Source organism: Phasianus colchicus, chromosome 5 (genome assembly GCF_987193195.1).
Source record: "Phasianus colchicus chromosome 5, bPhaCol1.hap1.1, whole genome shotgun sequence".
In the NCBI taxonomy this organism is placed as follows: Eukaryota; Metazoa; Chordata; class Aves; order Galliformes; family Phasianidae; genus Phasianus; species Phasianus colchicus.
In genome coordinates, this window is record NC_143440.1 from 25,520,793 (window position 1) to 25,534,336 (window position 13,544).

At 38.4% G+C, this 13,544-nt stretch overlaps 1 protein-coding gene across 8 annotated transcripts in view; it reads right to left on the reverse strand.

Annotated features, from left to right (window-relative positions):
• INO80 (INO80 complex ATPase subunit) overlaps positions 1-13,544 on the reverse strand; it is a 62,790-nt gene that overhangs the window by 22,268 nt on the left and 26,978 nt on the right. For all 8 annotated transcript variants that reach the window (XM_031593514.2, XM_090140976.1, XM_090140977.1 and 5 more), the window contains 4 exons: positions 12,872-12,939; positions 10,182-10,275; positions 8,908-9,085; positions 3,907-4,047 (listed from right to left, as the gene is read on the reverse strand). In XM_031593514.2, the coding sequence (XP_031449374.1) occupies positions 3,907-4,047; positions 8,908-9,085; positions 10,182-10,275; positions 12,872-12,939 (481 nt within the window). The remainder of the gene's footprint in view (positions 1-3,906; positions 4,048-8,907; positions 9,086-10,181; positions 10,276-12,871; positions 12,940-13,544) is intronic.

The following is a 13,544-nucleotide window of genomic DNA, read 5'->3' on the forward strand; positions in this document are numbered from 1 at the left end:
TGGACTGTTTGGCTTTCGATACACACTGTATCAATTGTATCAATTGCTATACAACTGATAGCAAAGCTGACAGTAAAAGAACAATATTCTTTCTGCATCTTTCATTTTGCCAGTTTTTTTGTTTTGTTTTGTTTTTTGCTCTTCACATTGAAGCATTTACATAGCAAATACGAAATCTACAAACTGGCCTCAACAGAAATTCATGTGGTAATTAAGAGTATCAAAAGACTTATTAATATGTTGTAAGCTCACTTAAAAATTAAACCAGAATTTAGTATTACACAGTTAACCTTACAGTATGGGATTAAACCAGAAAAAAATGTATAAATTTGCAGTATTTTGTGAGTTACCTGACAGCAAATATAAGTCATTGTTGCTTTTATTTCAAAAATAAAACTAAAAAACCATTTTCCAGGTAGATTCACAGAATCACAGCATTGTAGGGGTTGGAAGGGACCTCCAGAGATCATCGAGTCCAACCCCCCTGCCAAAGCAGGTTCCCAACACCAGGTCGCACAAGCAGGCATCCAGGCGTGTCTTGAATATCTCCAGAGGAGACTCCACAACCTCCCTGGCAGCCTGTTCCAGTGCTCCGTCACCCTCACCGTAAAGAAGTTCTTGTGCACATTGGTGCGGAACTTCCTATTCAGCTACATTGCAAACATTCTCATGAATCCTAATACTCTGGAAAATGAACACATTACACAGGGACAAAAAGCAATGAAACGAATAAAAGGACAGAAGAAATCAAAGTTTTGAAAATCTTCACATTTTAAGATGGAGACAGAGCTGAATACTAAGAAATACTAGGGGAATCTGTAGGTTTTGATGTTAAGCAGAAAGCAGCTGAGCTTCTGGAGAATTGAGAACATGTGGGAACCGGTTTCATAATGGGACAATTAAAACCTGAAATACAGTGAAGGAACTATCTTATAGCTGTCTGATATCTTAGATGCTGTCTACTCTCCTCTGGACATTTACCAGCTAACTGAAAATAGAAGATATAAAGCAATATCTTTTTCAGACTCCTATAGTCTTTTCATAGGAATAAATTTGTTTCACGAACAGATTTATCTCTGCAAGGACCAATGGCTTGTTTAAACAGATTCATAAGTACAATTTGGGGACGTACTGAAACAAAAACCAAAAAGGCATACAAAGTCTTAGCAATAATTGCAAAGCCATTGTTTTTCAAGATGCCAAAAGCTGTTTTTAAATCAAGCTGTCTTGTAAATAGCACGCAACATTGCAAAGTGAAAGGGACTTCACTGAGGCTTTGTACACATTTCCACCACTTACTAGATGGTGCTGGGTTTGATGCTATCTTGCACTGCCACCTGCAGTCCAAGCATGGGACTGTCTTCTGTGCAAGAGTGCAAAACCTCCCACAGTTTCAAATTCAAATTTTGATGCCTTGGCACTACTGTCCATTGCAAACTATGGCAGAGATTGGAATTATTTCTTTTAAGGGACACTTTTCCTATTTCTACAGAGGATAAACTAGAACATTCCTTCAAGCACGGATAATCTGCAATATCTCCCTAAAGGAAGCACTGCTAGTAGACAGCCTTGAGATGAACTCTGTGTACCTCAACTTTTTGTGATTGAGCCCTACTTGTAATCAGGCAAACAGCCTCCTGTAGAAGGGAAATTACACTGCCAAATAACCCTCATCAATACCTCCTCCCCACCCCCTACCCAGAATTGCTGCTACATAAACACATGCTCCTATTTCTTTCGCTCCATTAACATCTCAAAATTCACCACAGGTCAAACAACAACAGGAGGCTACAGTTTCTGAGAATATGTCCTCTTTGCTATTTCAAGTGTGGTACACTCCTGCCAAAAGTTTCCAACAAACATAAAAGTCTTTGTATTCCTAGAAACAAAATGTAATGCTTCCATTTCATCATTTTGCTACACTAGCCAATTAAAACAAGTATACCTTTATTCACTAGAATAAGCATCAGACACCATCTCTCTTCACCCTTCCCTGCAAACCTGGCCTGGCCTTCTAAGCCTGTCTCTCCCCTTCCCAATATTTAGGTAGCATTCTTCAGAAGTAACTCAACTTTAACCATAAAGAGTGTCAAATCTTTTTCTTGGAAATCTGAAGGAATTTAAAGGAAAAGGGAGTAACTGCTTGTCATCAAACCAGGCAGTATGTTGTAACTGTACTGATATGTAACTTTCAAAAACTCATATAGTTCTGGCCCTTAGGACTGCAGGCACAGACAAATTCAACCCAAGGAACACACAGGTGGTAAGCAGAGATCTAACAGCCATCCTCCCTTCTCCAGATGCCAACATATAGATATACACACAGCCACATTTTAATCAGGCTGTATCAATAACATCAACGCTGATTAAAGAATGTAATATCTGGATAGTCTGGTAATGAGTCTTCTACTAATAAACTGCTTTTGTATCATCATAAACAGTATTAAGACGTCTCAAAATAATAGGGATTTTACTGGCCTGTTACTGCTTCAAAGTAACTTGAAGCAGGTGTCTGCCCTCATCCTAAGCCCCACTGATGCTTACTGTTCACTTACAGTAGGACTCTTCCTCAAGAGCAGAGGACTGATGGAAAGGAATCTTGGGTATGTGACAGTGTACAGAAAAAAGAATTGGAACTGTAAGATTGGTTTCCTACAGGAAAAAGAAAGGGTTTGTTGGTTGTTTTTTTTTTTTTTCCTTTTTTTCTTTTCTTCCCTTTTATTTGACCATGAAGCAATACAAGATAAGGTATGGTATCAACTATTGTTTGTTGATTTGGAGATATCATCTATATGACTTCATTCACCAACTTAAGTGGAAAAGAGCAAAGATCTACGTGGCAGAGAATAAATAATCTAGAGACACAACTTCTCAAACTAATTACATACCACCTACTTGGTGGAGCACAGCTTCAGCTTTCTTATCTTAAACACAACCAAGGATGTGCCCAGCAGCCAGAGACTTCTGTGGAACTTTACCTCTGTAACTCACTCAGCATGCTATAAAACCCAGCACAGTGGCATCCACTGCATGTTTATCTTACTTTCAGCTGTTTCCTCAAAACTGATGTTCATCCATGCGATTAGGAGAAACATTTGGTGATTTATCTTTTAACAAGAGCATAGGTCAGAACCTCCTTTTTCACAAAAGGTCATTCTGAAGGTGGAAACTCTCTATAGATATGCTTATCTATTATGATGACAAATGGTAGATTCAAGCCCAGATTTGAATCTTAAGTACATTCTGTCAAGCTTTGCCAAGATCCAGCAACACAATAGCCACAGACTTCTGAAGGTCCCCCATGTCAGCCCAGAAATCTTCAGCTAAACTAATTCCAAAATTTGGTTACTATTTGATAGACAATTCCAAGCAGTACCATTTAATAATAACCAGAAGATCCAGAAAATCTTAAACATTCTACTCAGTCCTTTTATACTACTATTTGGTGTTTCTTTTTTGGAGCATAAGCTGATGCAACAAGATAAACTCAGTGTCTTTTTCAAAAAAACATTACTTCTCAGCTCCCTTTGACATAAGAATTCACCAAACAATCACTCCATTCCACTCATATCATACCTACGCTTCCCTTAGATTATATGGGAAGAATCTACCTCTCAATTTTTTTCTACAATTTTACTGCTTTTGTTATTAGGAGAGAAAGTGAAATCTAGGTATGTCACAATAACTTCAGTTGGGTGCATCGCACAACTTTCCTTTTCCCTTCAATAGCCATTGCAGTCACTTCCTCTATGAAAAAAGCACTATAGAATACAGTAGCAAAAGGATATCCTCACAATTTTACCCAACCAAAAGAAAGCAATAGATCATCCTGTTCCTGTGACACAATTCTAACAAGATTTAAAACACAATAGAAAATACATAATTTATAACTTCAGTTGGACTTACCCGTGGACTGGCTATGCACAGGAAGGACGGCAGCTCAGTCACCTGGCAGCACCGTACACATGAGGTAGCTGATCTCCTTCGATGTATGACATGGTCTGAATAGCCAGTAACTGCTTTACAGTGGCTACTGAACACAAGGTTCTAAAAACAAAATTAAAATTGAGACGTTATTACGTTTCTAATTAAAAACTCCTCCCAAACCTTGTAATCACCTATGACAAAGACAGAAAAAGAAGACTCCAAGTATTTCTCTTGGAAAGAGGAAAGTCTATGCATCTTCTGCAGTGACAATGTACAAATCTCTGAGCAATTGTCACAACATTCAAATACAGAAATGCTTGAAATCAGCATAGCTCATAACCATATTTATCTTTACACTCAGTGGGAACTAAAAACCATTTTTTTTTCTCCTTTTTTGAACCCTGTGATTTTGGCTTTTATAATGAAGGAATATTCCAGTAGAACTCAAGCCGTTTTCTAGCTGCTGCTTTATTTATTCTGAAGTATGGGAAAAATGAAATCTGGCACAGAAGACTTAAGACACTAGGTAACACTGGACAATCTTTAAACATTCATTTTTTCCAACTTTTTCTTCCCTTCCAGTGCAAAAAGGCTCTAAACATTATCCCCAAAACATTCCAGGTGTTGCACAATTACTGACACATGAACATACCAATGTGTAAAACCTGGAATTTGCAAGAGGATCGATGTCCTTTTGATACAGAACAATATACTGACTGCCCCTGCTGACAAGTGGGAACCATTCAGTCAACACTGAAGTTTAAATCAAGGACAGCTCTTTGAAGATGCCCAACTACAGAGAAAAATAACAGACAACAGAACTAGATTTTCTTTGTGTGCATCAGTTATATTTCCTTTATTACTGTTAATATCTGCATCAAATGATGAAATGAACTGCTTATGGACTAAGCAATTTCTGCTACTTTGTTTTTCTTCTTCTAGTTCTTCTACACTCTTACCAACCAGTGGTTATACCCAATGTAATCACAATAGCAAGAACACGAGATCATTATTCTGCATGCTACAGGAAACAAGCAACAAAAAGCAAACATTAAGAGGCAAACTTCTTGCTGCCGTAAGATCACAGAACATGCCCTTCAGACAATCCTAGCAGTTCACTAAAGTAAAATGTGAACAGCACCAAAAGATTCAGTATTATTCTGCCCCAGATCCTACTGCACCAAAATTTACCACATGCTACTTCTAATTGACTGAAACTCCCAATTTTCTAAAATTCCAGTGTCTAAAACCCTAAACATCAAGCCACACTTAGGAAATTTATATCCAGAGCATCTCAAAAACGTTAGAAAACATCCAAACAGCCACAGCAGTATCCTACCATGGACATTTCTGGCCCTATTTCCAGATGCTGATGCACTGAACAAGAAGCAGATGGCTAGCATACAGGTGACTCCACTTGTTAAAATCAATACACCATCAGCAGATCTTTACATTGATTAGGGTAGTTCACAGTTCAAAAGAAGCAAACAAAAGAAAATAGTGTAATAAGAATTACACTAAATGAAACAGAGATAAGTAGAATAATTTAGAACCTCCTGACAAAGGAGATAAATAGCTTTACTGTACATAAGTGCTCTGATCACCTACGAAATACAAACAACCCTAGCACATAAGCTGATCTTTCAGTTGATACCAGTGTGACTTGTGATCAAGCAAAAAGTTCCAACTCTAACTGAATATCTGTTCCCCTATGGAAGATGTCTGAAAAGGCTGACTGTAGACTTTCACTGACACTCAGCAGGGCAAAAAAGCCTTGGTCAAAGCTTGATCCACATGGGATAACATCATCCTAAGCAGGCTCTTACTCAGCTGCAACTCTTTATCAGTAGCACTATCTTAAGTAGAAACTGCTTCACATATTCACTCCCACATCTACAGAGCCCCTTCTGCTTGTTGATATAACTGTCTGCACATTAAGAAATGGATCAAGATGAAATCAAACCCTAGCTCATCCACTCCATGTTAGTTCTGTGATCCTTCCCATCACCTAGTAAAACAGACTGTGCTGAAATAGCACAGTGAGGGGCTGGGGATACACAGCTGTGGACAACTTACACATCTGAGTACCAAAAATTCAGCTACATATAAAATCAGAGAACAAATTCAGCAGACAGAAAATTGTTGCAGCTGGCTCATTCAGGTATCTGAGTGCAAGGGCACATATCAGAGGAGGCAGGATCCAGCAGCTGAGAGTAAAGAAATGAAAACAAGGGTCAGAGAAAAGTTGCCTTAGCAACAGCAGCTGTTAGTCAGACTCAGAAGAGCTTCTTTAGGTTAAAGTTCATTTCTTCCCTGGCCCATATACAGGAGGTATAGCTGGCACTACAAGTACACAGGAAGAAGCAAAGAAAAAACTTCCAAGAAGGTACCCAAAATAAAAGTATTATTTCTACATGCAGACAGTATTAGAAGCAGTTCTTGTACAGTGGAAACCAGCTTGCCATCAGTCACCCATGTGAAAAAGCCTGGATAAGGTTACAGAGCAGAACACAGGCACAGCTCTAAAATAGCTCCTATACTGCAGTACAACAAAGCTAAGCACACACAGAGAGGACTGTTAAAACAAACATGCACGTATGTGTCTATGTAATCACAGTAATTGCTGAAGGAGGCTTTCCTATCTAGCAGACGGCTGCAAACAAATACGGGATATGGCTACCAGCACTGTCCTAAGCTCATTAACACCCTTAAGGTTTTATAAAAAAAAAATGAGGAAAGCAAAGGAGAGAATGGTTCATATCAACAGATCAGATTTCATATTAATTTCAATCAACAAATACGAATCAATACACATGTGGAGATGCTAAGGGGAATGAAGAGACTTAACACTGCAAGGGACTTCTGTGCTTACGTGAAAAAACTCATACCACCTTTAAACAGATGTTACTTCAATTTTAGATTGAACCATTGAAAAAAGGTTGTTTTTTTTTTTTTGTCTACTGACTTATTTTCATAGTTTGCATCTTACATAGGAAATGCTGATCTGAGCAGTTAAGAAAAGCCTTTCCAGATTTATACCATTTCCTTTTTCCTCTGTTTCTCCCCCTCCCCACTCCCTACATGTTACTATCTTGCAAAGCCCTAGATGAAGCCTCAGGGAGTTTTACGTGAAAAATTTCTGAAATTTGGGCCAAGTTTAAAAAAAAGTGTCCTGTTAAAAGAAAGAAACGTGAAGGACTGCTTGTTTTTCTACACCAACTTCTGTTTTGCACATTTTTAAGAAACTCTATACATAAGCTATCTGGAAAATTCTGCAAACGTAACTTATTTTAAAGTGACCTCAAGTAATAATTTGTCTATAATGAAGGTTAGAAAACTTCTAAGGAATCCTTCATAACTGTAAGGCTAAACTTCCTTTCTCCTTACTGGGGCTATCACAAACACGCTGCACTGCACAAGCCTACGAACTTTACTCCCCAGCTGGTTGTTTTCTTTGTGAAACAGGATTTATGACAGTCGCAGTCCTGGGAACCCCAGAGACCAGTAACAGCTTCATGAATCAACCCAAATGATTTATTTGGAGAAACAAAGTCACACATCTAAGACCTTCCAGACTGTGGTACATGTAAGTCTCAAGTCTATCCACTTATTTTTCATTTCATTCTTACTATTAAAAGCTAGATAAGCATATTCCACATCTCACATCTATAATGTAAGCCCACCTTCTATTCTGTAAGAAACTATAACAATTTTTTATTTTAACACTTACATATGCTAACCCATTGGATTAATTATGGCCTAAAATGATATCATCATCTACTTTCCTTTTGTTAGGCTGCAACATTTTCCAGAACACACAAGTTTTCCTTGGCCATACTCAAGAGAGGACAGAGGTACAGAATAGTTTCAGAGATTCAAACAATACACAGATAGTACTCAAATGGCTAACTACAATTTAAAAAAATATTTTGCAAGCAAATCCACAGTTCAGACATTTTATCAAGCTAGATCGGGAATCACAGAATATTTAAACACCAGTACAGGCAGAGTTAATTGGCACACACACTCACTTGGCTCGATCTTTGTTTGATAACTAGGAGAACTCATTTTGTTGGCTTTGCTGTTAACGATGCAAAACATGACACCAAGCTCAAGGTTGGTTTCCTACTGCTTACATGTCTTCAATTTCAACTTCCTCCACACGCTATTCAATTGAATTCTGGCTATCTCCTTTCCCCTTGCAGACTCATGAAGTGAAGCAATATTCCCCAGAGAAATCTGGCAAGATCTCACTGTTTCAGAAAAGATTTTTTTACTGCAAATATAACTGCCACTAAAGGAGAATTTCAGCTATATGCCAGCTGTTTTCCTGACCCTAATGCTAATCTTTTTTTGATCTTATTTTCCAATGAAACAACTTGACGGAATTATAACTCAAGAAATCAACAACTAGATCATGACAAAACATTCACCCACATCCTAGAGTAAGGCTTAGAGAAAACGATCTTGCATTACACAGTAAAATGAACACATTTGTAATCTACTAGCCAACAGTAGAAACAAATGTCAGAGTAGAAAGATGACCATTGATAATGCTTGTCCACCAGCTCCAAAACACTGCTAGACTGAATGAAGCTTCCAATTATCCCAGTTGCTGCAACAATGTACTCAATTTGAGAAGAGTTGGTTTCAGTTAGAGAGTTACAAAAAACTCTCAAGCTTACACATAGAATCTGCCTCCAACAAATGACGAGCTTAGTTCACCTATTCCAGTAATATTTTTAAGACTTCTAATTCAACTAACTTATTTTTATGTAACAAGTTTTTATACGTATCCCTATACAAGAGGAAGACAGAAGTCAAGCCATTTTTCTGTTCAGCACTCTGAACTTCATCTAAGAGAGAGTTCTAATAAAGTTATCTTGTTTCTAATTTTATGTTTCCTTCTGTTTTGTAACAATAAGAGGTTCTCACCATTCTTCCCTCATGGGGATCTGCTTACATCTCTATTTTGCTTACCTGCAGCAAAGTGCAGCTGTGCAAGTTAGGGAAAGACAGTGGGAAATTTACATCAAGCAAGAAATCCTTGTTCTTTAGACAGTGTGAGCCCTGCTGTTTCTCTCTTTCTGGTTCCATCCAGGAGCGCAAATGATGGAGCCTGTAGGAGGCTTTCAGAGACAGGAAAAGAGCTAACCATCTGAAACAAACCACAGCAGACACATTCATTCACTATTTTGTGAAACAAAAGCTTGAATATATTTAACAACAATAGTTTCATAAAAGTTTTTTGTTTTTTTTCCCAGAAATTTAGGTTGACAGTGTTCTGGCTTGAGGGAAATAATTTTCACTAGACATCTGCCAATTATACTATTCTTATCTTTATTTTTTCTAAAATGGTTTAAACTGAATCTAAATGATGAAATGAGAATACACTTGGAAGTACACTTCATTTAAAAGGGTCAAGTCCAAGTTAGCCACTACTTCAAAAAATTGCATTCTGACTTCTCTGTAAATTATTCCATGTATGTATTGCTCATAGCAACCTGTATAAAGAATGCAGAATTTACCACAAAGATCATTCAGATAGAGAAATTTGTACTGCTACTGAAACACAGATGAAAAACAGGATTTTGAAAATAACTGCAATAAGAGAATAAAAGAAAGCCCTAAAGAAAACACCTTCATTTATTAATATACTCTTGCTTTTTATCTTAAAATTATTTCAGCCACTACTAAATGTCAGCCATAGTACTGTCACTTATGGAAAACACCATCTTAAACAGATTACTTCCCTTTCCAAGCTCAAAATGTTAAAAATCCACCTATACCATGGAATTCAATTTTATATTAAAAACGTGGAGAAGAGGCAACATGAACTGGAGTTGACGAACAACAATCACAGTGCAAGCCTATTCCACATACATTAAATATACACTCAAGTGCAACTGATGAGCATTACAGCAAAACGTTCTTTAGAAATCTGGATTTTGTACTTCATAATGCCAACAACCTACAGCGTGATCCTAAGCAAAGTGTTCTCTTGCCCTTTGACCATCTTGTATATCTGGAATGTAAAATCTTCATAATAGAGGTTTCCTCTGACAGAAGCATAAAAAACTACTTCACATAATGGTGCCCTGCACCTGGAGAAAACTCTATAAGTCTTCTTATTCCTTAATGACAGATAAACGACAAATATTAGACGGCACAGAAAATGCAGGTTTACAGAGATATGTTAACAACACCTGTATTTTTCCTATAATTATTAAGAGAGAGAAAAATGTTGTCCTCACCTGGCTAAATGTCCCTGATTCATGAGGTTTGCCATTTCTGCTGGCGAGACATCAATAAACCGGAGGAAAGAGAAACAGCTTTCTTCATTGATGCCTATGTCACAGAAATACTGAAGTTAGGCCAGGACATATTACAGACACCCATAGCTAAAAACAATTAACAGACTTCAACTGTGGCAAACTCCATTAAAGATACACATTCTCTAATATAGCAAATCCAAGTGAATAAACAGGAGATCCTAATTTAACCGAGATCTCTTAGAAATTCTGAAAAATACATCTTTGCTGTTTCCCAATTCCAAATTACAGTTCATTTTCCAGTCTGGGCAAGAGAAGGGTGTTTACAAGGACAGACTTGTTCTGGGCCAGAAAAATGTGCTATCAGTAGAAACATTTATTTGACCTACAAGGAATCAGCAGGCAGTTATGCATTTGCTAGTGTGACCACACATCTCCCAGAGAGCTAACCAGAACATGCACTCTTAAGGACAGTCTGCCAAACAGTGAGTCAAACATGTTGGATGGAGATGTAGGAACCGGCAGGGGAATGCGAGTGAGTACAAGAATAAGGATGCAACAGGTACAGTGGAGAGCAGGGAAGACATGTTCCACTGTTAATTAATAAAGCTTTTCAGGTCCATCTATGTGACCTTTATTTCCAATATTATTCATGTATTTTTATGCAACTTTTTATGGAGTTACAGCATCGGTAGATAAAGGAAGAGCAACTGATGCTATCTACCTGGATTTATGCAAAGCGTTTCACACTGTTCCACATAACACCCTGGTTGCCAACCTGGAGAAAAATGGATTTGGTGGATGGGCCACAAGGAATTGGCCGGATGGTCACAGTCAGAGAGTTGTGGTCAGTGGCTCAGTGTCCAAGAGGAGAGAGGTGACGAGTGGCATTCCTCAGGGTTCAGTGTTGGGACCAGTGTTATTTTACATTTTTATAGGTAACATGGACAGTGGGATTGAATGCACCTTCAGCAAGCTTGCAGATGACACCAAGCTAAATAGTGCAGTTGACATGCTAGAGGGAAGGGATGCTATCCAGAGGGGCCTGGACAGGCTTGACAGGTGGGCTCATGCCAATCTAATGAAGTTCAACAGGCCAAGTGCAAGGTTCTGCAGCTGGGTTGGGGCTATCCCAAGCACAGACAAAGGTTGGGCACGGAATGGTTTGAGAGCCCTGAAAAGGATTTGGTTGATGAAAGATTCAACATGAGCCAGCAATGTGCTCTTCCAGCCCAGAAGGCCAACCATATCCTGGCTTGCAGCAAGATAACTGTGACTAGCAGGTTGAGGGAGGTGATTCTGTCCTTCTGCTCTTATGAGACCCCAGTGGAGAACTGCACCAAGTTCTGGGGCCCCCAACACACAAAGGACATGGAGCTGTTGCAGCTGCTGGAGGGCGACAAAGATGATCAGAGGGCTGGAGGACCTTCCCTATGGGGACAGGCTGAGAGAGCTGGGGGTCTTCAGCCTGGAAAAGAGAAGGCCTCAGTGGACTTTATAGCGGCCTTCCAGTACCTGAAAGGAATCTACAGGAAAGCTAGGGAGGGACTTTTTAGAAGGGCATGTAGTGACAGAATGAGAGGAATTAGTTTTAAACTGGAAGAGGGTAGATTCAGACTAAACAGTATGAAGAAATTATTTACTGTGAGGGTGGCGAGACACTGGAAAAGGCTGCCCAATGAGGCTGTAGATGCCCCTCCCTGAAAGTATTCAAGGCCAGGCTGGATGGGGCTCTGAGCAGCTTGGTCTAGGAGGAGGTGTTCCTATAGCAGGGAGATTGGAACTAGATCTTAAAGGTCCCTTCCAACCCAAACCATCCTATGATTCTATGTTTAACTTCTACACAAAAAATTATATATCCAAAATAATTTTCCCTTTATGGTACCTGAGAAAAAGTCTATTATGAATATCAAATAAGCCTAATACAAATATCATTACACCAGAATAATTAGTAAGACACTCCAAATCTAGAGAGTTACGGATGAGTGCAGACTCCTCTTACTGGTTCTTCTTATTTGAAAAGTTTTGCATGGCTAAGTAGGTCCACACTAACAGACTTCAGCAGAGCTATGCAGGCAGGATCTCTTTTGCTATTTTCTCCCAAAACTTTCCTCACTTGAGGAGCTGAGCAATCTAGCTTACCCTTTTTAGTAAAAAATATTCAATTTTCTATAACGATAAACTATATTTATCAATATTAACTGATTATTTAGTTTTCTGTTCATCAGGTGGATTCCAGGTCATTTGCATTCTCCTACTTCTTACTTGAAATAAATTAGCAGTGTAACATACACTACAGATTGTACTAAAATGAATCCAAGATTTCTTTGAATTGGATCTCTGAAAAGATCCACATTAAACTGAAAAGGCAGCATTAATCCACTAAAGCAAACTAAAAAAAAAAGACAAGGAATAGAAAAAGAGTTTGAAGTAGGATTAAGTAGTGACTAAAGTCTGGAGAACATCCTTCCACCTGCTTCCATACTCTCCTTACATGAAAAATACGGGCTGACTTCTCTTCAGGTACAAAGCTTAAAAGAATTCTAACAAATTCTAGTCATATTATCTCAGAGGACAAACTGATCTGACCTTTCAGTTTTGTTCCTAAATAACATACTACACTACACATACAAGCATGCAATCCGACTTGCTTCCCAGGACCATAAACATACCCTTCCTATGGAAGAGAGACTGCTGGATGTGGTCTGGTGCAAATGGCGAAAGTAAAACCCGTAACCACCTGAAAATGAAAGCAACAAAACAAAAACACTAAGAAGGTGTTAATGCATATAGCATTCAATCACACAGACAACAAAAGATGTAAAGTAATCAGTAATTCCATTCTTGTAAGTATTCCTGCACTCTGGATAACTGGAATTGCATAGCGTCAGCAGTGCACATATGTTACTGTTAATCTGACACTGAGAAACACCACTGTTTTTTTGAACTGCATTTTATGCTGTAGAACAGTTAGTCACATCTTTAAACATGTCTTTTTCATCTCTGTCTTGAGCATTCTCAAATAGTCTTGAGCATTCTCAGTACAAAAACAGACTTCTCAGGAACTGCCAGTCAGGAAAATCAGCGAAGTGCACTCTGGCAGCTTCTACTCACCCATGGTAAGCATTAAAAGCTGTCAGTGCACAAGTACATACTCACAATATATCATGTCACTACATGCAGATACTGATAGCTTCCTTACACATGAAAAACCACTCAAAGGAAAACAGTTTTCTTCTAAAATTCTATTAAAGTTAGTTCCATTATACATCATCAGCAGTAACTCTGAATTCCTTTTACTTGCTTTCTTATTTAATCAAAATTCCAATAAGAAGGAACATCAGA